Raw genomic sequence first — 26398 nt, 5'->3', positions numbered from 1 at the left:
GACTAAGGCGAAGTGCACAGCATCTCGATACTGTCCGATATAGGTCCGGTCCGATATAGGTGTGCCTGGGTGGCTCAGTGGGTTAAAGCCTCTGCCTTTGGCTCAGGTCATGATCCCAGGGTCCTAGGATGGAGCCCTGCATCCCGCTCTTTGCTCAGCACGAAGCCTGCTTCCCTTCCTGCCCCTTTGCCTACTTGTGATCTCTGTCTGTCAAATAAATAAATAAAATCTTAAAAAAAAATACTGTCCGGTATAAAAATCTTTTTTTCTTTCTACCTCCTTGAAGATCTCAGTGTCACAAGACCAAAAAGAGGTAGATTCTCAGTACTTCCTAAACATCCAAAAACAGATGTGCTGTTCTTCTATGTCTGGAATTTACAGAGCAAGCAGAACCAGAGCGGCTGATGCTAGTTTCCTACTGCTGCCCCCTTCCCAGCAGAGCCTCTGAGGCCTCTTCAGCAGCTTTGGGATGAATGAAAGACGAGAAATCTGACAGCTGCAACTCAAGGATTCTCCTCTCTGATGAAGAGGAGAGTGGCCCCGAGGAAGCAGAAATCATGTTCTTGCATTTGAAAAACATCACCGTAAGACTTGGAGGAAAGCCCGAGGATGGTGCACGTTATTTTGCCAGAGATGCCCTCTTTTGGCACAGTTTCAGAAATCACTGCAAGTGTAAAGGCAAACAAAGCACACACATATAGAAATCTTTCTGGTCCTCCGTGTCATCCCTCAGAAAAACTACACGTTTCCATTTGCTTCTCATGGGGACTTAAGAAAACAGAATCCCCAGAAAAACAATTCTTGCCAGACTCCCTCACTCCCAGTGTCCCCGCCTTCAAATTTCCATTTTGATTTCTGGACCTAGCAGAGGTTCAACTATTTAAGTCAACTTGTCATTTAAGTTTAAAAGGGGACTAGTTAGTGTCTGTTTTTAAAATGATTACATAAATTGGGGCACCTGTCTGGCTCAGTTGGTAGAGCATGGGACTCTTGATCTCAGGGTCCTGAGTACAAGCCCCATATTGGGCCTAGAGTTTACTAGAAACAAACCAACGAACTCACAGAAATTTAAATTATGAATCTAATGCTAGTGACCAGAAAACATGATTGCTTTACCCAAACAGTCCATTTGTAACATTTTATTCATCATGAAATCAATACAATTTCCTGTGCATGTAAATCCACATGTACACGTGTATACAAAATAATTTGCATGGAAATTATAAATGAAAATAAGCCAAATGACTTGTTCATAAAGTACAAATATCATCCTCACATATGTGCAGTTTCTAAAGTGGCACATGCTGTTAAAATGAATAAAACCACTGCTGAACTAAATACATGCTTACCAGATAGAATCCTACAAAGGTGATACATACTTGAAATAAAAAGTCTTAAATATCTGACATGGCTGATGCCAAAATGGGATATATTTACCTTAGTGTCAAGTAATCTATCCCTACATACAATATGTAAATTCCCCAAATAAAAAATGATTCATGTTTCAAATACAATAAAACATGATGACAAATCAGACAGAAAAGAAACAGTTGATTGTTTACATTGCTCTCAAGGACAATTTTAGAATCTATAGATAAGGCTCATTTTCAAACAAGTTAATACTATCCTTGTTCACTTTTTATCGGAGATGTAACGCAAATAAAATATTAAATAGCATAAATTCACCTTGAAAATATTGACGCATGGGAAAGAGGATACATATCTACAGTTAAGCACTAGGTAGATTTGTAGCATTTACTATTCCTCTCCAAAAGAAGGAAAACATTTCCTCCTATGATTTCATACATGTCACAATTTAGAAGATTAATTAGGGATCAAATCAATCTTATATGCTTTCACAACATTTGGAAGTTTTCTTAAAATCTCCAAAACTGTAAATTCACTTATCATTTATTCAATATAAACTACTTTTGAGTTACTGGAAAAAAAGATGCCAGTGATATGCAAAAACACAGTGGAAAAATCACTTTGCACTTTCAACATCTGTGTATTGGACGCCATGTAAGCTGTTCTTTGATGAGTTATGTAAGACGTGTTCTATTACAACACAAACCCCTCACAATTTAACAGGCTGTTCAATCATGACTTTAGTTCACTAAGAAAAAACGAGTTGGGGAAGAAGTAGGGAGAACGTGAGGTGGAGGCAAGGCAGTGAATGATGGAGAAATGGTCACCTACAGTACAAAGATACCAACACTTTCCTTACGCCGGCTGATAAAGGACTGCCCAGACTTTGGCCCCAGCCCTTATCAGCTGAGGCCCTAGGAACCCTGGCAATTCCACTCAAAGAGCCAGCAGATGGGGATGGGGGCAGGGAGACCTTGAACAAAGCAGACCCCTTGCTCTAGCCATCACTTTGCAATAATCTCTCTCCACCCTACAATGAGTTCTGTGAACTTCCCAGTTTGCTCAGTAAGCTGGCTTTTCCTATGAAATTCACCTTTTCAATAATTCCTTCAAGATGCTTGGATTTATTGGGCTATCCAGTGGAAACTGGAAGACTGGCTTTCTCCAGCCTTTCAAACTCACTGGCCAAGGGTTCCCAGGTCAAAAACTAATAAGAGACATTTTTCATCTCAGGGCTATCAATTAAAAAACAAAAGAAGGTACATCAGAGCGGGTGCTTCCCTGGCCGCATACCCAGGAAGCATAATGGACCGGGCGTCAACTACCCGCCGCACACAACAGCAGCAAACAATGGTCTCTGGCGAACGGCTCAACCATGTACTCCCCGCCCCCTCCCCTAGCCCCGCCATAGTCTGCTTTGAGGCCCAGAAGGCTGCCAAGTGGCCACATACATGCCTCCCTGTGGCCAAGAGCTCCAGTAACTTCTAGGAGCACCAGCATGATGCTTCTGCTGCTGGTCAGCCTACAGCTGCCTTCCTGGGTCCTTGGCCGGTCCTGCAGCCTGCCTCCAGTGCCTCGGGGGCCCCAGACACAGCCTCAGGGCTGACACAGCCTGACACCCTGTAAGGGGACAAGAGCCACTGTCCTTCACTTCCACAACTGCTCTCCTCTTCCAGGCTCCAGGCCTACTTTCTTGTTCTTGACCCTGAAGACCCTGAAGGCCCACCTCTCTTCCCTCAACTGAGACCACTCAACCCACCAGCCTCACAGGAGGGCTGGGCCGCCCCGGCTTTTTTGTCAATTTTCTTTGTATATCGTGAAAGGTTTACTCTTTACAAAATGCAGGCTCTCTTCCCTCCTTCTCCCCAGGGTGGCAGGTTAGGAGGGGGTGAAGCCGGCCTCAGGAGGCCCCCTTCTCAAAAGCACTCCATCATGCATGGGCCCCTCCGCGGCACACAATTCCCTTCTTCCTTCCCTCTCTGTTCCTCCCATACTCGGATCTGCACCCTGGGCGCTTAGGTAAGACCATCCTGTGCAAACCATTTGCCTGGGTGCAGAGAGAGCATGTGATGTCAAGTTGCTCAAAAAAGCACAGACTGCTCGTAGACAAATAGGAAAGGAGGCAGACATCCCCCAAAGAACTCTCCCTGGTCAAGCAACCTGGGGATGGCATCCTAGGAAAGTGCGAGCACTCGGAGAGGACACAGGATTCTGCTTTTGCTAAGATTAGCGATTTGTGGCAGCAGGACATTTACAGGAACATGTCATGCGGGGACACCTTGGCCTGGAAATCAGCTATTTATAAAACAGGTCTAGGTTTAGGACCAAGGATTAGGCAGTCCCAAACCTGCAGCTTTCTGGCAAGTTTCAAATTACTTTGCCTACAAAGGAGAAGCTCCAGAGAGGGCTGTGGGGAGGTGATCATTTGGTTAATAGTTATAAGCTGAGAAAACCTGTTTGCTATGAAAAATAACCATGGCTAAGAGATAGTTACAAGCATATGTTCCCCAGCCAGCCAACCCTCACTCACCACCGTTTTAAATATCTTCAGTAATTGAATCAAAAGTGCTTTTGAAACACCAAATAGGACATTTTATTTGGAGACTTTTGAGTCTGTGGTAGGTCAAGGCTTTAATGTCCTTGCAGTATTTGAATGCCTTGAATTGTTTCTTAGCAACTGTGAGAAATTCCACACTTTCACAGCTAGAGAGAATGCTCATTCGGATTTCAGAGGAAATTTCTCATGCAATAGAAAGGATCCGAAGACCATCTAGATGGCTGGGGAGACTGACAGACAACATGGACTCCCAGCTGTCTCACTATCCTATTTCTGAGGCAAAGGAAAAACTGATTATTCTGCTTTTCTAGAAAACTAGAGCCACCTAGGAGCGCTTAGGAGGCTCAGTCAGTTAAGCATCGGCCTTTGACTCAGGTCATGATCTCAGGGTCCTGGGATCAAGCCCCAACAAGCTTCCTTGTTGAGCCTGCGTCTCCCTCGAGCTCTGTGCATGTTCTCTCGCTCTCTCTCAAATAAATAAACAAATAAATAATCTTTAAAAAAAAAAAAAAAAAAGTACAAGCACCTAATGGCAAAGACCATGGAGGTGGTGGTAGTGGTGTTTTCACAGAGGCATGTCTTGTTACTGTGTCATCCTGCCTCTGGGAGATTCTCAAGAGCACCTGAAGACGGTTTCAGGTTTAAAAACACCCGCTGAGAGAGAAAAGAGCCCCCCTTTCCCCCTCCCCCCTGCTTCCCCACCCAGGGCTTTCTCCTCTACTCTATCTACAGGAACCTTCCTTCCCCCATGAGCCCCTGTGGCTCCTACTACATCCCTAGCATGCCCAGGCTACTGCTTTAAAAGACCTGGATCAAGTCTGCCATGGAAGAAATCCTTCCCGAGAATGAAGGCCTCACAGTCATTCAGACACACATGCCTTAAGAGAGAAAAATGAGAACTGCACTTACTCTAAGCCTCTCAGTAGAAAGACAATGACCAGGCTTCACCCTGGAACTGGTCTGCGTACCAACTGTGTGATCTGAGACTAGTTATTCTACATACATGAGCTGCCTTTTGTAAGAAAAGGATAATAATTCTCACCTTATGAGGATTAAACAAATTCCATTTTAAAGGGCTCTGCACATAGAGTACTCAATAAATATTTGCTTTTCTTTTCCTCTGTGATTTAATTTGCCCCAGTTACATGAATAGCTGACCAGAAAATGCCAAGAGACACCTCAAGGCCACACAAAATTATTTACTAAATGGAAGAATTTAGTAAAACTATTTATTTACTCCTTCATTGCAGCAGAGGGTATCTGAGGGCCTGAAAGTAGCTTCAATGATCTCCCGAAGTAACTATTTTATTGTTAGAATTGCTAAAGTCAGAACTGCTTTAGACTCCAGATTGGCATAACCTTATCTCAATACCAAAAAGGAAAGGGTTTTTGCTATAAACACGCACACAAACTACTAATCAAATGTTCTACTAGAATTTAACTTCCCCTGTCTATGCTTCTAGAAACCACATTCCGTGTACAAAAGTTCGAGACAAGTCATCTCTCCCAATGGCCGAGTGGTAAAGACGCCGGCGCCAGCCTGCCTACGTCCGAATCCCAGCTCTGCCGCTTACCAGTTACCTTATCACTTGTAAACTGGGGCTAATCCTGTCTACTGCTTGGGTTGTTATGAGGAGTCAATGAATTAAGCTAGCCTCTCTAACTTACTGGTAGTAATCCTGACATGAAGAAAACCAATGTTCTGCAAGAAAACACGGAGATGGTCCTATTCCTTGGAATGGAAAAAGCAGTAAACCTCCAATACATAATTAATAAATCATGTTACGTGGAACATGCTTAAAACACTGTTCAACGAAAATCAAATGATTAGTAGGGTTAAGTGCTGTTTCTAGGCAGTGACACGGCACATACACCCTGCGGTGACACTGGATATGTTTTCCAAGATGGCCACATCATACTACAAATGTAACTCAAGATATTTCCCCAACATATGTGTTTAAAATGACGTACTGGGTTTGGAGGCATACATACACATTTTCCCCATCAACACATAAACTAAAAAATGCTGTATTTAAAAACTTGCATTCTGTAAAGCTTGTATATTAAGAAACAAGAAACCAGAGTGCCTGGGTGGCTCAGTGGGTTAAAGCCTCTGTCTTTGGCTCAGGTCATGATCCCAGGGTCCTGGGATCGAGCCCCACATCAGGCTCTCTGCTCAGCAGGGAACCTGCTTCTCTACCTACCGCTCTGCCTACTTGTTATCTCTCTCTCTGGCAAATAAATTTAAAAAAGAAAGAAAGAAAGACAGAAAGAGAGAGAGAGAGAAAGAAAGAAAGAAAGAAAGAAAGAGAGAAAAGAAAAGAAACAAGAAACCTTCTTACTATGGAAACATGTTCACCACAGAGAGATTCTGCAGGATATGACTGTGTTGGTAAAATGAGCTGTGTCCAGCAGAAGCATGATTTAAAGAAGTCTCCTTCTCCTCCTCCTCTCCTTCCTTTTTCCCCCTCCTCCCCCTCCTACCAAAAAGCCCAAAATGTATAACTAGTTCCAGGGGTGCCTGGGTGGTTCAGTAGGTTAAGCATCAGAACCTTGATCTCAAGTGTCATGAGTTCAAGCCCTGCACTGGGCTCATTGCTGGGTGTGGAACCTATTTAAAAAAAAAAAAAATTGTCTCCATATTACTAATTCCAAAATATACAATTTTTAACCTTTTTCTACATATAAAGAGATAGCAATATTTCGAGATTTCACCAATTGTGTTCCCTAGAACACTGGTAATAAGTGTTGTCCAAAAGAGAAAGAACTTCTAGGTCAAATAAATTTGGAATATGCTTCTTGCTACAAATGTTTTAGGAATTCGTAATACATGCTAAGTAAGATATTACATGCTATAAGACATCCCATAGCAAACGTGGCTTACGCCAAAATATTACCACCACAAACCCTTCTTATTTTTTCTAAGTTTTTATTTATTTATTCATTTATTTAGAGAGGGAGAGTGCGCATGCATGAGTGGGGGAGAGGGGAGGTGGGAGAGATGATTCCAAGCTGACTCCCCACTGAGCATGGAGCCTCACTGGGGCCTCAATTCCACATGCCTGAGACCAGGACCTGAGCTGAAATCAAGAGCCAGATGCCCAACCGACTCAGACACACAGGTGCCCCGACACAAACCTTTTCTAAATGGAACACCTAGTGTCTAGATTCTGTACATAATTTCAGAAACAGAGAGCTAACACTTTGGCTTATTTATTGAAGAAATCTGCTTTACGCAGATTAACGAAGTATTAGTCTCTACTGAAATGTGTAAAAAGCTATTAGAACGGGCTTTTCGTTTTAAGGACACCTAACGCGGACTCGGCTTTCAAGTTTCAAGCTGCAAAGTAAGCTGAAAAGGGATTAGTCTCTTTCTTTCGCCTGAAAAAATGGAAATGATACAATTTCAATCCATCATCTAGGGACGGGAAAATGGGTGAAAATGTATTTCTCCAAAACGATTCTAAAATCTTAGGAATTCAGTGACCTGACAAATAAAGCATTACCATCAGTTGTATAGACAAGTAATTTGAATGTATGCAGTAGGTTCTCACAAAAACAGGAGCAGCCCTAAGTAGAAGATATGGAGTATTTTTAAAGAAAGAGAAACATTGTCTAATCTTAAAGCACTGTTTAAAAAATCTTTTTCCTTAAGAGAAACACACTCCACACTCTGAGTTCATAAGGTGTCCTGGCCACTTATCTTCCTCCTTGCTTTGAAGAAAGTGTGGCCAGAGGCCAAGAAAGTTTAGTAATACATTAGTAAAGCAAAAGTCTCTAAACAGGAAAAGAAATCCTACAGTGATGCTGTTTGGTTATGTTAAGTCTCGATGTTCGGAGTTATTGGACAGCCAAATGTAACTAACATACTGGGACTAGAAAAAACAAGTGGCTCCAACACTAGCAATTAATTTCAATAGCGCCTCTGGGAGGTTTTCCGTATGTACGATGTGATCTCAAAAATATTATGTACTCCAAAACACTGCATCTGAGCCCAACAGCCCCTTGGAGAAAATACCATTGGATATAAACAAACAAGGGCCTTTGGCAACTCTGGCCATATGGAAGAGAGAGAACACATTCTTTACAAGGATGCAAAGGACATTTCGCAGCACTATATTCCTCTCAAATTCAAATTCACTTGTGCCTAAAATCAAATTCAAATTTGGATCCTATTTTGAAACTCAGTTTTTGAGAATCGAGTTTTTGTTCTTGTGTAAAGAAGAAAAGCCTGTATAATAAATTGTCCCCCACACAATAAAATCTAACCCTCCCAGAATATCAAATATCAGTCAATTCACAAATATAGTTGAATGCCTATCACATACAGACCACTGGATCCATCTAGTGCTTCCTATAAGGAAAATTAAGTTCCCCCTTAAGGCATTCATAGTCTATGAATATAAAAAGATTCTCTAAAATAAACTTACCTAACAAGGCAAGGCAGAAGGATAAATACACAAAGAATGTGTATATACTAGTGAAGAATTATAAAAAGTCAAGCTCTAGGGGACAGAGATTTCTGTGTAAGAGTAGTAGGTAATAAGACCAAAAGAGAGGGAGGGCCAGGAACAGACTGGGATGTTATCGGAGTGGTTTACTCTCAAAGATGGCCTCCCTGCATGCAAGCCATTGCCCCACTAAGAGGTAACGCTTATTCCTCCATGCTCTTGGACCACAGCTGGCCTAGGATTAACCGGTCAATAATATATGGCCATGTGGCACTGCGTAATTTCCAAGATTAGGCTCTAAGAAGCCCGGCAGGTTCCCCCTTCATGTCCTGGAAGGCTTACTCTGGGTAAGCCGGCAAGAGTGTAGGAAGTCAGATTCGCCTACTACCCCTGCCAGGAGAGGAAACCCACGCTAGTCATGCAGAGGAGAGGCTCACAGAGAAATAACCCACCAGCCCAGGTACCAAACCTGTATGTGAAGAAACCTCTGGTGACGTCCACCCTCAGCCCACCCCGCTTAGCAAACTTCAAATGCCTATTAAATTTATTTTAAGTTCCTAAATTTTAGGGTGGTATATTACAGAGCAATAGACAACTGAAACAACCACCTTGATTTTTAGAAGAGAGGTCACAAATCAGTGGTGCTGGAGTCAGATCCAACCTACCAGCAGGATTTTGCGGGGGGCTCAGTATTTTTTTTTTTTTATTTCTAACTAAATTTTCTACCCAAACCCACATTTTTCTGAGGCATGTACTTTCTAGTCATCCTCTTCATTCGGTTATTATATAACCGGCCAACTCTCTCTTCTCTTTTTATTTATGTGGGGCGCCTGGGTGGCTCAGTGGGTTAAGCCGCTGCCTTTGGCTCAGGTCATGATCTCAGAGTCCTGGGATTGAGTCCCGCATCGGGCTCTGTGCTCAGTGGGGAGCCTGCTTCCTCCTATCTCTCTGCCTGCCTCTCTGCCTGCTTGTGATCTCTCTCTGTCAAATAAATAAATAAAATCTTAAAAAAAAAAAGATTTTATTTATGTATTTATTTATTGGGCAGAGGAGAGCGGAGAGAGAGGGGGGCAAGTAAACTCTGAGCTGAGGGCATTTCCCAATGCAGGACTTGATCCTACAACCCTGAGATCATGACCTGAGCCAAAATCAAGAGTCAGATGCTTAACCAACTGTATCACCCAGGGCCCCACCCCATTAATTCTTAAGTATATAAATCTTGGAATTCTTAAGTATATAAATCTCATCTTAAAAATCCAGAGCAAAGCATTAATACACTTAATATGATAACCTAAACACATCCATTTTGATAACATTATGTGATTAAACTATAACATGGAATGACTCAAAAGAATTTTAGTCTGCAAATATTAAAATATACATATATACTCATTTTCAATAAATTTTAACAGTTAACAGTGGTTGTTTTAAGAAAATGGAACACTATATAAATTTACTTCTACCTTGACCCAAATAACTTCTATCAGATGGTGGATTGCATCCTTGACCATATTATTTGGATCAGAGAGAAATAACAGACACACACTTAGTAACTCTAGTAGAAACATTAATTATAGACAAAGTTGATCGAGTTACATGTTTCTAGACCACCTATAAATAGCCCAAGTTCCTTTCAACTTTCACTTGCCAATTTACCTTTTCTTACTCAAACCAAATCTCAATTATTCAACAACAAATTATTTTAAAGTTTTATACTTCACACCAGAACTTCCTAAATAAGATACTGAAAAAAAATTATTTTAGGATCCATTTGAATTATATCAGAAATTCCCTCAGAGCAGGAATTCTTTTTTTTTTTTTAAGATTTTATTTATTTGACAGAGAGAGATCACAAATAAGCAGAGAGAGGGGGAAGCAGGCTCCCTGCTGAGCAGAGAGCCCGATGCAGGACTCGATCCCAGGACCCTGAGATCATGACCTGAGCCGAAGGCAGAGGTCCAACCCACTGAGCCACCAAAGCACCCCCAGAGCAGGAATTCTTACATTTATTTTATTCCAGGCTTATTATTTACACCCCCCAAAAAAGACCTTCACAGCTTAGCTAAAATATCTATTAAAATGTTTAAAATAATTCAAAATTTTAACATATTAACATACTAACATATAACATATTAACATATCCTAATACCTTTCTAAGTCACCTGAATCTTTCTAGGTAAGATTTCAATTTTATGCTTATCAGTATCATTCCTATGACTTTCCTCAGATGATATCTGATAGACAGTAAGATGCAGAGATAAACCAGATCCCTAAAGCCCCATCACCCAAACCAAAACATACATGTTAATAAGAATCCAATATCCTACCACGTAATTCCAGTTTCATAGCAGCATGACATCAATCCATTTCCCACTTAATCATATTTTCTTCTCACCTGATTCAACTAGGATCACAAGAACATATATCAATTTCCACCTTCCTAACTCTTCCAAAATAAATGACAAATGGAAACAAGAGCATAATCCCTAACTGAAGACAGGCACATGCATAGGAGATGTGGAAAGTTTTTTTTTTGCAGGGATGTGTGAAGCTCCTGTGGGCCTTGCAAGGCACACTGTCCTAGACTAAGACAAACCCACAGGCAGAAAATAAACACGTAAGTAAAATTTAAAAATGCAAGTCTCACTTCTCAATTCATAAAGGTCCTGAGAGGCACCAAAGAAAATATTGAGCAAAAAAAAAAAAAAAAGAAAAGAAAAAGAAAAAAAAAGAAAATATTGAGCAGTAACCACCAACTTAGTTGAAGATTTTATTTGAGTTTGAAAAATGTATCTGGGAACCTGTTGTTGGAAGCTCAGAACATATTTTCCCCATGGCAACAATGCTACAAATAAATAGTGCGTTGAGTTGTGTGGCTAGTGAAAAGAAATCTACTAAACAATGAAATGCCACAATTGGAGAACTTACAGCCTGTGCAATTTAAATATCATTTATGCTATCGTTTCCCCATGGAAAACAGCTTCTGCCTTTCTAACGGGTATCCGTCTCTCCCCTCCCACCAGTTCACCCTCCCATTTCTTCCTTTAATATCGCTACTTCCACCAAAAAGTCCCCAGTCTCTTAGAGGTGGAACCAAAACCATCTGCTCTTGTAAGCAGGAGCTGTCGAGTTTTTAGCAATTGGAAATGCAGGTGCAGGGAGGGGTTGGAGAACTGCTGAAGAAGACAGTTTCTGGCCTAGGGCACAAGGCCCAGTAGGCATTGAAAGTACATTTATTATGTATGACACAGATGAAGAGAACAACCAGCAGAACAGTTTTCAAATTTGTGTGCTAAATGGGAAAGGGGATGGGGAATTGAGGCGGGGGGAACCCATTCCCCACCCCCAGATCTGTACCATGGATATCATACCCTCAAGAGACCTGCTCCATGAAACATCACTTCCTTTTTTTTTTTTTTAAAGATTTATTTATTTATTTGGGGGTGCCTAGTGGCTTGGTCATTAAGCATCTGCCTTCAGCTCAGTTATGATCCCAGGATCCTGGGATCCAGTCTCTCGTCAAGATCCCTGCTCAGTGGGAAGCCTGTTTCTACTTCTCCCACTCTCCCTGCTTGTGTTCTCTCTCTCTCGCTGTGTCTCTGTCAAATAAATAACTAAAATCTTTTAAAAATATAGGTATTTGCTTGAGAAAGAGAGAGAAAGCAAGCACATGGTGGAGAGGGATAGAGGAAGATGGAGAGAGAAACTCAGACTCCATGCTGAGCGTGGAGGCTGATGTGGGGCTGGATCCCATGACTCTGAGATCATGACTGGAGCGGACACCAAGAGTCCGAGGCTTAACCGACTGTGCCACCCAGGTGCCCCCATCTGTTATGAAATCATCAGTTGTTCATAAAGCACATACATACAACGTTAAGGGGGGAAAAAGTAAAAAGTATTCTTTCCTCAAATACTTTGCTTTAGTTAACAGTAACATATCAATATATTTACCTGTAAGTATTCAAATAATGTGAAGTCAATTTGCTCTTTGAGGAAACATAAGCAAATAAGTCTTCCTTCCTCTATATGAGATGATTTCACATATTAAGAGTAATAAATGATTTAGAAATGTACATCTGCCCAAATTATAAAAAACTACTCAAAACAGTCACCTGAGCCCAAAAAGGGGTCAATACCTTTAAACCCTTAAGATATTTTTTGTATTCTTAGGAGTCATTAAAATTATTATAGTCTGAGATATTTTCATAACTCATTCCACTTATTTTTAATTTTTTCCATAATTATTTTTAAAATCAAGAAATTACACTATCTACCAAAGCAAACATACTTTCCCCAAGTCATTTACAGATCAATCTCAAAAATGCTTTCTAAGAGCATTTCCAAATTAATTTGACTGTCCTACATCATCATAGAAAAATTGTTGTGCATTTAGTCGAGCACTCTTCTAAGTACATTACATATATTAACTCATCCAAACCTCCTAACTCTTGAGTTAGGTATTTTTTTCTCCTGTTTGCACAAGGAAAAGAAAAAACTGAGGTCCTGTGACATTTAACAACTTGTCCAAGGTCTCCCAGCTTTTAAATAACAGAGCCAGGATTCCAAGCCAGACCACATAGCTCCAAAGTCTGTGTGTATAATCACTACACCTTATTTGCTCTCACACTCATTCATTCATTAAAACTTTTATTACCTGCCTGATGCACTTTGCTAAGGCCTAGGCATAAAGAGACCAAAAAAGAAAGAAAAATAAATAAATAAAAGGCAAGGTCTCCAACTTCAAAGAACTTACATTTTGGAACACAGCAGAAGTAAAAAGCAAATTAAGCCAAAAAGTTCAGTATGACAATTCTAATTAAGTGAAATGTCTAGGGAAATTCTAAGATATTGTTTTAGGAAGGATTAAAGTAATATTCCTCATCTACTTTTTTAAAACTCTCAAAAGCCTCATAGTTGATCTTTATAATTAACCCTGTGAAGAAGACAGAACATTATTACACCCATTTCACAGAGGAGGAGACAGTGAAAGGTAGGATGCCCTCGACAGCTTAGTAAAGATGCCGTATCCCTTCTGAGATCTGCCCTCCCCACAGAACCTGCTTCACTAAAAAGACCCTCAGGGGTCAAACCATAAGAATCATAGACTTCCTGAGGCAGCTCAAGAAAATGAACCCCGCACTTCGAGTCCCCTTTCAAAACTTTGAAACTAGGAAATAGATGATCAGTTTGCTATGAGACACAAGTTGGTAGAGGGCAACAAGGCTGGGCATCCATTAGGATCTGAGCTCAAGTTTAAAATGATGAGATGATAAAGCCAGCAGACAGAAAAGAACAAGAGAATGTCCAGAGAGAGAGAGCAGACATACCACATGACCCCTCAGTGAGAGAAAAAGACAGGCAAAGCCTCCTCTCCCCAGGACCCAGCTGCCTGTAATAAACCTCATTTCCCTAAGGACACTGAAGGGTTCTCTACGAAACACCAAACAGCATGAGCAAAGGAGATGACGTCTCGCATTCTCTCTCAGCACAGAAATTCAGATACTTAGTGCACTTGAGTTTGGAAGAGATTCCAGATGTAGTAACTGACCACACCGGTCTCCATGGTTTCTGTTTACTTCTTGCAAAAAGCGGGACAAACTTGGCGGGCTCACAGCAACAAACATAGCAGTCAAAAGAATGTGTCTTCCAGATTATCCAGACATCATCCCTTCTGCCCCATCTACCCTAATTCACTCCCAACACCTTTATCCATCCCCACGCTCCTCAAGTAGGGAGATTCATGCTTTATCTCCTATCGAAAGAGCAAAGAACTCAAGAAATACCAATACCCACTAAAACCTTACAGCAATTTCTTCTCAGTACTTGTTTGAAAGGAAGCATCTAGATCAGAAGTCATCTAGAGGAGAGAGTTCAGGAGAGAATTGCATCACACCTAGTCTAGTGCCCCCCTGTCCCCAAACCAAGCATGGAGAAGGTGCTGCTGACCTCCCCTCACCCTACCCCTGCCCCACCACCCTCACAGCCTGGAGGCCTCAAGTTTCTGCTGTTCCAAGCTCTCTCCCAGGGACACCACTAGGGTGACAAGCAGAAAGGCCTCTCAGGACGCTTGGGCAGAGCTGGATGAAAGAAAGGCAGGAGAGAAACATAAAAGAAGGCAGCAAAAGGAAGTAAGACATCACAAATCCATGACCACGGAGCACAGAGAGCCCCCCACTTTTGACAATGCAGGCTCAGCCCTCTAAGATGCAGGTCTTTTTTCTCATGTGTGAATGCTACTCATGTGTGCAGATGACAAGGAATTTAAAGAGGAAAAAAAATAATAATTCATTTTGAAGGTCCAATTGCTAAAACAACTAAAGCCTAATGGGCACGCAATCTGGTAGCGATTAAGTCCATCATTAATCACATCAATTTTGGTGAGGTCATTTTGGGGCAATACTCCTGAAAGCAAGACAAATACCAAGAACTTAAAACATAAAAAGAACGTAAGTCTTTATTTTATAAAAGATTTTATTTATTTTATTTGAGAAAGAGAGAGCTAGGGAGGAGCAGGAGAGGGACAAGCAGACTCCCCGCTGAGTGCAGAGCCTGATGCGACGTAGGGGGCTGGATGCCAGGACCCTCTGATATCATGACCTGAGCTGAAATCAAGAGTTAGCCGCTCAACCAACTGAGCCACCCAGGGGCCCCAAGAACATAAACCTTTCAATAAGCACAAGCCCCACTCAGAAAAGAGAGACAAGAGTAGACGGTGCAGGTAGACAGGGAAATAAGTGTCTCATGGAAAACAAAAGGTTTTTGGCAGAGCTCGGGTTTTTTGTTGGGTTTTGTTTGTCTTGGTTTTTGTTTTGCAAGTGGTTAGGGGAGAGGTTCTTGAGATTTAGAAATTCTCATATTTGAAAGACATAAACCTAATATAAGTCCCATGAAGATCATTTGGGACAGGCCCAAAGAAATCACAAACTTCACAAATGAGGGCAATTAAAAGGCAACTATCGGGGGCGCCTGGGTGGTTCAGTGGGTTAAAGCCTCTGCCTTCAGCTCATGTCATGATCCCAGGGTCCTGGGATTAAGCCCCGCCTCGGGCTCTCTGCTTAGCAGGGAGCCTGCTTCCTCCTCTCTCTCTCTCTCTCTCTCTCTCTCTCTCTCTCTGCCTACCACTCTGCCTACTTGTGATCTGTCAAACAAATAAATATTAAAAAACAACAACAACAACAACAACAACAAAAACCTTTAAAAGGCAACTATCACATAACTTTAAATAAAGGTGAGAGCAGCCCTTTGGAGTATGAGGTGTGTCTTCTAACAATTCAAGAGAAAATTATAGATAAGGCTTCTAAACTACACAGTAAAGAAGTTTTCAGAAAGTACTCTAATGTCATGAAATGGATGACTAGATTGATCTAGAAGCAGTTATCCATATGGTCAGGTAGAAAATGCATTTGGGGGCACCTAGGTGGCTCTGTCAGTTAAGCCTTAGGCTGAGGTCATGGTCCTAGGGTCCTGGGATTGAGTCCCCCATCAGGCTCCCTGCTCAGCCGTGAACACTCTTCTCCCTCTGCCTCTGCCTCTGCGGCTCCCCCTACTTGTGCTCTCTCACTCTCTCTCAGTCAAATAAATAATTTTTTTTAAAAAATGCAATTGGAATGCCCTAAAAGCTAAAGTGAGAAAAATTACACATAATTTTAGATAGTTCACAAACATAGATGAGAAAAACTTTATTTATGATACAGTACATAATTTTTTTGAGTGCCGTGTACTCACATAAAAACTTGGAATGCATCAAGAAAGACAACCACGTTCTTCCCTTACTTCTTTGAGGAGAAAAAAATTTCCAAGTTGTAAGTCCAAAACTGAGCTTAGTATCTTACCAGCCCATCCTCTTTCCACTATAGAAGCCTTCTCAATCTAAATAAAATGGGAGTTGCATAGGCCAAACCTTGCTACAATTTTTATTCCCATTGGCTCATGTACCAAAACCATCAGGAAATCCCAAAAGCTCTACCTTCAGAATATTTCACTGCCCACCAGACCTACTACCCAAACTAAAACCTTGGTCAAGGCTACCATCACCTTACCCTCCTGATTCATGTGCCTACTTCTATAGTACACAATCTACACAACAGCCAGAGACACTCTTCAAAACCAAACATGCTCTCTCCCTCCCGTGATCACTAGCCTCCCCGATCACTGGCTTCCCATCTCACTTTTTGCAAAAATTAAATTCCGCAAGTGGTCTACAAAACCGTCAGATAGATCTACCTGCCCCACCAAGTTTTCTCCTACTCAGAGCCACTGACTCCCAACCATTCCAGCTAAGCAAAGCTCTTTGCTCCTCTGGGGGCTTGCTCTAGGGCTTACTGCAGGCTCATCACTTCTATACCTCCTCCATGGCTCTACCTTAAAAGCTCTTCCCCCAACTCTTGTCCCCAGATATCTGGCAAGGCTCACCTGCTGCTAAGGCCTTCACTTTCTTACTCTGTGCCCCACTCCACCACCACAAACAGATGTTTGTCTGGTTTTTTCCCCCCCATTACAGCCCCAGCTCTTGGACAACTGCCTGACACACAGTAAGAGCTTAGTAGTTATATGTGGAATGACTGAGTGACCAAATGATTACATGATGACATAATTGTATAAAACCACGAAATGGGTAGAATTTGAAAAAGTCTAGAATTAAACAAAGCATGTGAAGATGGCTACCCTCTTCCACTAGGCACACCGCGGCAGTAGTTCTTAGAGGAGGAGGAAGGAAGTTTGGGACCGCAAGGAGTCTAGCTGCCTAAAGAAGACCCGCCCACATTCCATGTTGCCATAAAAGTCAGTGTTTACAGACCTCTGTGGGGCCCGTCAATACCCCAAGGCAGGTTCACTCAAAGCTGCTGTCACTAGTTCCAATTCTCAATAGTGCTACACATCAAAAGTACATTTCCAAGGTCTTTCAAACATCAGAGGCCTGAACTTTTACATTATGGTTAATTTTCAGTTATGCCAATTTCAGTTAAGCACATAAATCATGCCCATGTTTCAGGAACCCATGACAAAACGATACTGGTGAAAATGCTTCTGAAATGAGGAAGAATGCTTTATTATGCCACAAAGCTCCATCATTACCTTACCTAATGTTAAAGAGAGTAACACCTGGCTATAAAAGCAGACACTGTTCTGTGAGCTTTACAGGAAAAGGCCCACCTGGCCCTCCAATGATGCGAATACTATTAATTTCAGTTTATAGGTAGAGAGTTAAAGAACCCCTCCGGGGCCATACTGCCAATGAGCTAGAGAGCTCGTATATGAACCCAGCCAGGTTGGCTCCCAGCCTGGGGTTTCAGAGCCTAGTCACCATGACCCACTGCCCCTTGGTTCTGCCCAATTCCAATGGTCAGCAAATGGGGTCAACAAAACAAGACCTTACACGATGAATGCCATATCTTTGTCCACGGAAGACATAAAATACCTGGAATGTCAACTGGAGTTAAGAGTTTCAATAAGAAAATACCATCTGACATTAATAGTTATCAAATATTGATGAAAACCTGAGATAAAGCAAGTAAGTTTTTTTCAAAAGGTCAGGGCAGAGCTGCCTGGGTGGCTCAGTGGGTTAAGCCTCTACCTTCAGCTCAGGTCATGATCTCAGGGTCCTGGAATAAGTCCCACATCAAGCTCTCTGCTCAGCAGGGAGCTGCTCTCTCCGCTCCACCCCTCCCACCCCTACTTGTGATCTCTGTCAGATACATAAATAAAATCTTTAAAAAAAAAAAAAAAAAAAGGTCAAAAGAGGGTGTGCCTGAGTGGTTCAGTGGGGTAAGCAGCTGTTTTCAGCTCAGGTCATGATCCCATGGTGGGTCCTGGGATCCAGCAGCACGCCAGGCTCCCTCCTGGGTGGGGAGTCTGCTTCTCCCTCTCCTTCTCTCTCCCGCCTTGTGCTCTTACTCTCTCTGTCAAATAAATAAATAAAATCTTAAAAAAAAAAAAAAAAAAAAGTGAAAGGAGGGGCACCTGGGTGGCTCAGTGGGTTAAGCCTCTGCCTTCGGCTAAGGTCATGATTCCAGGGTTCTGGGATTGAGCCCCACATCAGTCTCTGCTCAGCAGGGAGCCTCCTTCCCCCTCTTTCTCTGCCTGCCTGTGATCATTCTCTCTCTGTCAAATAAATAAATAAAATATTTTTTTTAATAAGTCAAAGGAGAATAATAAAAGTAGACAAAATGCAGTTTTAAAAACTGCTTTGCTAAAGCAAACAGTAAGAAACCTGCTTGAAAACTAACAAGTAAATACTCATAAGTACAGCTAGTCATAAAAAGTGGCTTCCTTTGGAAATATCTGTGTATAAGTCAGTCAGAACAACTAATGTTAGCATATTTCTTCAAATCCTAATGTTTTAAGGAAGAAATAGAACAAAAAACTGAAAACAGGATTCTGTAAATATTTGAGAGACTCTAACCAGGAGGAGGAGGAATTCCTTAATCAGTCATCCAGTGAATGTATCCTGATAAAGAGGGATAATGGAACGGAATGGAATGGAAGGAATTTTAGAGTAAGAGATTACTTACAAAAATACTAATTCCCGACTACCCCAGCTTCTCCAAAGACCAAAATTAAAGTAAAAAAGACTTGATTAGGCAAAGCTAAAAATCAAACACATTCTATAAATATCCTAAATCATATACATAGCCTTTTATACTTTTCAAGTGACATATATGAGTTCATCTTATTGAACAAAACATTCGATTAAATTGTTCAGAGTTCCTATTATTTGGAAAAGACATAATCTTGCAATAAGCCAAATTAGACTCCCAAGCTCCCTGCACCAACTGTTGAAAGGGTGGGAGAGAACAGGGTCTACCTTGGCCTCTTTTTGAGTTTTGTCTGTTTTGGTTTGGTTTGCATTTGAAGAGCTTTTTAAAATAGACATCCCAACCATCAACCCTGCCCCTCAGAGCAGCTTCCCAGTGCTTAAGGCACCAGGTGACCAATCTGATCAGAGTGAAAGCCCTGTGGGCCTGGCTCCCCTTTTTCAGGGGTCACTCCTGACCCCATCCCATCCTTGAATTGCTCCCTGCCTCCATCCAACCCCCTCCTCCTCCACTAGTAGTATCTCAACGCTTCCAGGCCCCAAATAACACTGAGCTAAATTATTCCAGACCTAATGATAAATTCCATTAAAGACTGTCCCTTCCCCCTTTTTCCTGCCTTTCCCCCCAGCCATCACACCAGGCCTCCCCTCTTCTTCAGCCAATATAAAGAACTGGCTGGCTGGCTGGCTGGCTGGCTCAGGAGTGTTTGGGACTCTTGATTTCAGGGTTGCGAATTCAAGCTCCACACTGGGCATGGAAACTACTAAAGAAGAAAAAGAAAAAAAAGTCCCCACAACTCTAATTCAGTGGTGAAGGTTTGGGGCCAGTATGGACAAGCAATATGGCAGCCCACAGGGGAAGCTGGTGGGAACAGACCTGGTGCTGTGGCCCCAGGAGGTACATTCACAGCACCTTCAGCTGCGGGTATACCCTGCTGCCTTAGCACCTCCAGATTCTGCTTCAGCATAGTCTGAGAGTACTCTGTCTGGTCTTTGTCCTCTCAACCCACTCAACTACAGGCCACAACAACAGACTGCAAAACTCCAAAGTTAGAATAAAGCCTCCAAAACTGAATATGCAGTCCCCTGGCAAAGACCTAGAACCATCGGCCTTGCAACACCCTAATAATTCCTGGGGCTTGAGGACTCAAGGGGAAAATGAGAGGTTTGGATTCTATGTCCTGAAGTTTCTTCCTACTCTCAAAACCAAGAACCAAAATTTGGCTCAAATACCCAGGCCACTCCAGAGTAAAGTCAATGCAGAATGAACTAGGTTTGTACTATTCTGGCAATTATGACTCTGATGTGGACTCCCAGTTAGAGAAGACACAAGGCTGGTGTTACAGGCTGCTTACTGCTAAAAGATCACTAATACACTGGTGAACCACAGAAAAAAATGAAAGTACTCAATGATCTCACACAAAACACTAAAAGTGACAGAAAATAAAATGGGAACACATCTAAAGCACAAGTAGCAATTCCCTTTTCTCTCCAAAAATGAATTCAGTCAATAGAATACATACTGTGGCAGCTATGTGAGGAAAAGTTCTGGTCAGTCTGAGAATCTAATAGAGTACTACAGCCATTCCTTTGATTTTTATTCCCCTCCCCCACTTCTGAGGGTTTTTAAACAAATGAAAGAAGGCATTATTTCAGCTGTAGGCATAAGCATAAGTCATATAAGAACAAAGAAGGTTTTATTATCACACTTAACATCAAGGAGGAAATATGCTTACCAACAACTAATTGAGGTTATGCTACATTACCAGGTTAAGCATTCACTTTTTGCAAGCTTCTAAGCCAATATTTACTATTTATATCGAAGTCTGGAGGTAAAAATGTTCAGCTAGGAAGAAGGTCATTAAGAAGAAAAAAAAAAAAAAAAAGCCCTTGAAAAATCAGAACAAAGTACACAGAGAGAAAGGTTCTCTTTTTGCCTCAGTGGTCTATAGAACACTTGCCCTTCTGCGTCTAAAGTGAGTCAACATTAACCACATTTCACTCTGGCCCCAGCGAACTACCTACTGATTAAAACAAACAAACAAACAAATAAACAATCAAAAAAGCTCCTTTTTGAAAGTTCTGCCCCATGCTCACAAATACACAAAAGAATGTGAAACACACTGCCACAGGCCAGTGTCTTGGGCTTTTTGCCTAAGAAGTTTGCTTTCAGGGAGAAGAGGGAGGGGGGAAATCCTGCACTCTAACAACAGACTCTACAATGAACAGCCTCGTTACTTGTTGGCACACTTCCCCAACTAGCAGTTCCAACGGCTGTGCCTTGAGCCCATTCAAGAATTCCATGTCACAGAAGTGTTTCAAACACAGTCATTTGATCTTTCAACATTTGCAAATGCACCTGCTAAGCAGCAAGCCTGACAGCCCCAGCCCCAGTTCCTTCCCATCCATCTTCCCCAAGAGTCATAGGGGCTACTGGAGGTGTGGACTAGAGGAGACGCAAAGTACACAAACCCCCTCGGGGCCAAACACTTCTTCCGCAGCAGGACGTTAGGCTTTCCTTTCTCCCGGCACCAACTTCCCTGTCACTTTTTTTCCTGGAGCAGGTAGGAGGTTTTGTTTTGCACCGGAGCTTTCCAACGCCGGGGCTTACCTTGCGGTGGCTTCCTCCCCTCCCTTGCCATGGTCCCCCCCCACGGCCTGGTCCTTGCCGCTGGGGTGGTAGGCAGTGAGGACAACTCCCTGGGAACTGGAGAGCCAGTTCATGGTGACAGAAGGGGCATAATTTCTGCGCTCCTGACTCGGAGACGGGGAATGAAGTTCCTCCGGGCTGCTCCGCTCATTAGCATTGGCCGGCTCCGCCTCCCGAGGCCGGTGACTGGCAGGGGAGGGGCGGGGCCTCGCCCGCGAGGGGCGGGGCCTCGCCTGCGAAGGGCAGGCTGGCCGGCTCTCCAATGAGAGCAGCTGTGACTCAGAGTATTGTTTCAACCCGGGGCAATTCCAGTCCCGGTGGCTTTAGTCGAGGAAGGGTGGGGGCGCGTTGAGGGGGGGTGGCGAGGGGGGGAGGGTATTGAATTTGCCCCCAGCCCTGAATCATTCCGATGAAACTGCCGGGTTGTGAACTCCGCTCATCGATGCGAGTACAAGCCTTCTTGGTCAGTCAACAATGAGTTACTACAGAGCCATCCCCCCCTCCCCTTCCCAATTTCTGTTTCCATCTGATAATTTCTGCCACTTCATGTAACATGAGTAAGGGCATTTCTTAACCCCTTCATGTTCAGTGTCAAAATGAACCTAAGCAAAAACCAATGAGCCGGGAGCAGAAGTGTGCAATACAGGTAACAAGCAAAGCTTTACCTCTGCGTCTGGTTTAAAATGTCCACATGGAATGATTGTGCATCCTGGAACGTCATCTTCTTTCACATAAAAAGCCAATGCCAACTTTACCCCTTGCTTTTGTCAACAGACCCTTCAAGGCTAGAAAGAAACATCTACCAATACTCTGTTAAATGTTACGGCTGAGAATAGCAGCCGTTCTTAGCATTTGTTGAGCACTACCATATGCCAGGCCCTCTGTGACATGTGATTCACGAGTCCTGTCCCTTCAATTCATTTCAATTAACTCTCTCTCTCTCTCTCTCTCTCTCACACACACACACACACACACACACACCCTACACACCCTATCACCTAAGAAAAGTAAAGCTGAGGGGTCAGGTTAAGTAAGTTCTCTTGGCTAAGAAAACACGTTTGTTCTGTGCCACAGGCTGTCTTTGAACAGAACTCTAGACTAAATTCCCTTCCTTTTAACCGGCATGCTGTTCTTTATTTTGTAGATTAGGAAACAAGCTCAAAAGTTATGAAACATACAAGGGATGTTCCTGTTCTTTCTCCCCCTCAAAAATATGGCTACTCTCTTCTCCATACCCAGGAGCCTGAACTGGATTGTTGCTGATCTTGTGATCTATTAGTCGGTGTATCTAAGATTTCCTCATAAGCAAGTTCTCAATATCATCATTCCATAAATGTTGTTTATACTTTTTTCATTATTTAAAGTCATCGTGAGAAATAAGTACTTTATTCTTACTTATACAGTCTTAAAGTATTTTTTAAAAATTTTAAACCCTCACTTCCCTGTCTACAGTGAACTCTTACTTACAGAAGTCTTCTTAAAAAGCAAGGGGAGGGGGGACACAAAGTATATCTGCATCCCTCCCCCTCCACAACCTTTGCATTTCCACCTCCAAAGGCTCTACCTGCGGTCTTCGTTCTGTCTTCATTGTCTGAGTCCCTTCTGGGCCCTTATAGTTAGGTCTTAGTTCTAATATTACAACAGCCCTTTTAGCAACTTCTTTGCCTTCTCTTCTAAATTATTTTGCACATTACAGTTGACCCTTGAATGATATAGATTTGAACTGCAAAGATCTACCTATAAGTGAAATCTTTTCTATAAATACAGTAAATGTATTTTCTCTTTCTTATGACTTTTTTAGTCTTTTTTATTCAAATAGAGTTGGCTCTTCCCTATGAATTTTTTTTTTTTTTTTAAAGAGAGAGCAAGTAAGTGAGAGTGAGCAAGAGTGGGTGGAGGGCAGAAGGAGAAGGAAACGAACACTCTTAAGCAGGCTCCACACCCAGAGCAGAGCCCAGCATGGGCCTTGATTTCATGACCCTGAGATCATAACCTGAGCTGAAACCAAGAGTTGGATGCTTAACTGACTGACCCATGCAGGTGCCCTTTCCTCATAATTCTCTTAATTTTATTTTCCCTGGCTTACTTTATTGTAAGAATATGGTATATAATGCATAGAACATAAAGTATGTGTTAATCAACTATGTTATTGGTAAGGATTCAAGTCAACAGGAAGCTGGTAGTGGTTACGCTTTAGAGGAGTCAAAGTTATATGGGAGTCTCTGATTGCAAGGAGGAGGGTGTGGGATCAGCGTCCCTAACGGCCACCCACCCCTAGTTGTTCAAGGCTCAACTGTATTATCACATACAAGCACAGCCCTGATGGTGTCTCTCCTTGCTTAAGAGCTTTCACTGGCTCCCCTTGGCTAACAGAATCAGTTCCAAACTTTTTGAGCAGACCACTAAACATTCCTGCTACCTTATCCACATACATCCTTCCCATCTCATCTGTCTGACACCATTCCCTCTGTTCCCACTGTCATTTTTTTTCTCTTCCTTCCACACCTAACAGAATCCTTCCACATAGTAGGCCTTTTTTTTTTTTAAAGATTTTATTCATTTATTTGACAGTGAGAGAGATCACAAGTAGGCAGGGAGAAAGGGGAAGCAGACTTCCTGCTGGACAGAGAGCCTGATGTGGAGCTCGATACTGGGACCCTGAGACCATGACCTGAGCTGAAGGCAACGGCTTAAACCCACTGGGCCACCCAGGTGCCCCATAGTAGGTCTTTAATGAATGTTGGCTGAATAAAAAACTGAATTTCTTGTGTCTTTAAGAAGATTACTGGGACTCCTTGGTGGCTTAGTTGGTTGAGCATCTGACTCTTGGTTTAAGCTCAGATCATGGTCTCAGGGTTGTGGGACTGAACCACAGGGCTCCGACTTAGTGGGAAGTCCACTTTGAATCCTCTCTCTCTCTCACCCTCTTTCTCTGCCCCTCCACCGAAGCTCACTTGCTCTCACGCTCTCAAAAAATTTTTTTAAAAAGAAAGATTACTAAACATTTTAGTCAAAATTGGTAATACTGAGGCACCTGTGTGCCTCAATCAGTTAAGCATCCAACTCTTGATCTCAGCTCAGGTCTTGATTTCCGGGTCATGAGTTCAAGCCCTATGTTGGTCTTCACACTGAGTGTGGAACCTAGTAGAAAAAATGGTAATATTAAACAGTTGATTGGGAATACTAAACAGAGTAAACCTATGATGAAATATTGAAGAGTTAAGGCAAAAAGAAAACTGCAGGAAGAGAGGTGAAAGGTAAGTCAATTAGAACATATGAGTTTTGTTTTTTTAATGTCCTTATGTATGTAAAATATAACATGAAATATAATATATAATAATGATTAATACCCCCACAGTCACCATTCTTTTTTTAATCTGTTTTTCCTCAAATACAAAAATGGATAAATCATCACCTTCTACAATTACTGGTAGTAGGCCATACATTCTATCTTTAGAAATACTTTTCTTGTCTGTTTTTCTTACCACCCCACTCCTTCCTTGCCCTTAATTCCCTGGACCTCCTTTTTATCTTCTTCCTTCATTTTTTTCTGTTTTTCTTTCTTCCTTTGCTATATCATCAAGCTGTCAGTCACACATACTCACTGGTAGCCCTGAGCATTACCATTTCTCAAGAAAAATTCATGATAGAATCTTTGCCCAGTTTTAACCAAAATGATGATTAAGTTCTGTCTTTGTCTAATAACATTTTCTTCACTGGTTTAATTGCAAATAAATCACAATATGCACATTAACATATAACTATTTCATAAATTCAGAATAATACTTGGGTTACTAATAACCATGGTTTTTTAAATTTTTATGAGGCAGAAAATGTGACACAAGTTGATTTACATAGTTTCGTGCATAAGACTGAATCCTATTAATTTAATTGCCATGTACATGTAAATCCTCTTGGCTCTTTTTTTCATCCCACTAAGCCCTGTCATTACTAGTCTAAGGATATTGCTTGTCACAGGCAGACAGTGGTAGAGTTGTGCATGTGCGCGCGCGCACACACACGCATACCATGCCCTAGTGCACATGGCCTCAAATACAGGCTGAAGTAGATATAAAATGATTTTCAGATTTTCTTACGACCATCACAGAAGCAAAACTCACTACCAATATGTCCCCTTGAAAATGCTTTTCTTATTTCATACCTTAAGCCCTTTCAAGTTTTAACCAGAGTCCTCCCGTATACCCCATCACCCTTCCCGCTAGAAGCAGATTTTATGGAAAAAAAAAAAAAAAAAAAAGACTATTTTCCTCCCTTCCACAATCACTTTAAACAAACATTGAGAACCTAATGTCCTTGAAGATGTTAATATTCCAGGCTATTGATTGCATGCCAAACACTTTCCTGTTATGAAATATCTTACCAAGTAATTAATAACATCAAGACAGTTTAAACATTCATTTCATTCATTCTCTTTAAATGGGACATACTAGATGGCATAAGGAGGAAGAAGGAAGCTGTGACTTTTCAAACCAAATAGGTTGTTAAAAATAGGGTAGAGATAGTACCGTAGCCTCTGACAATTTGACAGTTATGTTAAAAAAATAATGGAAAGAAAAGTTATTATATTCAGTGATTGTAGTATGAAAAAGTTTACTAACTCGTTTTCATATTTTGATTTAGGGGCCTTTTTAGTAGTATGGAATTAAAACTGAAATACAATCAACATATTTGGGACACCTGGGTTGCTCAGTCAGTTAATCGGCTGCCTTCAGCTAGGGTCATGATCCCAGGGTCCTGGAATCGAGTCCTGCACCGGTCTCCTTTCTTAGCGGGGAGTCTACTTCTTTCTCTCCCTCTGCCTGCCACTCTGCCTGCTT

The 26398-nt window shown here is 41.9% G+C and overlaps 1 protein-coding gene across 13 annotated transcripts in view; it reads right to left on the bottom strand.

Moving 5' to 3' along the window:
- The window catches only part of ARHGAP18 (Rho GTPase activating protein 18), a 283705-nt gene that overhangs the window by 196099 nt on the left and 61208 nt on the right, over positions 1–26398 (bottom strand). For 9 of the 13 annotated variants that reach the window (XR_014311936.1, XR_014311937.1, XR_014311938.1 and 6 more), the window contains exon 1: positions 21522–21745. The exons of 3 other annotated variants lie outside the window; for them this stretch is intronic. Coding sequence is in view for 5 of the 10 variants with exons in the window: in XM_082731211.1 (XP_082587337.1) it covers positions 21522–21634 (113 nt within the window). In the remaining 5 variants the exon portion in view is untranslated. Of the gene's footprint in view, positions 1–21521; positions 21757–26398 lie in introns of those variants that run through there. One more of the 13 variants, XM_082731206.1, reaches the window with a different exon arrangement.

Source organism: Mustela nivalis (assembly GCF_964662115.1).
Source record: "Mustela nivalis genome assembly, chromosome: 5".
In the NCBI taxonomy this organism is placed as follows: Eukaryota; Metazoa; Chordata; class Mammalia; order Carnivora; family Mustelidae; genus Mustela; species Mustela nivalis.
The sequence above is the reverse complement of the archived record's forward strand: the minus strand, read 5'-3'. Positions and strand labels throughout refer to the sequence as shown.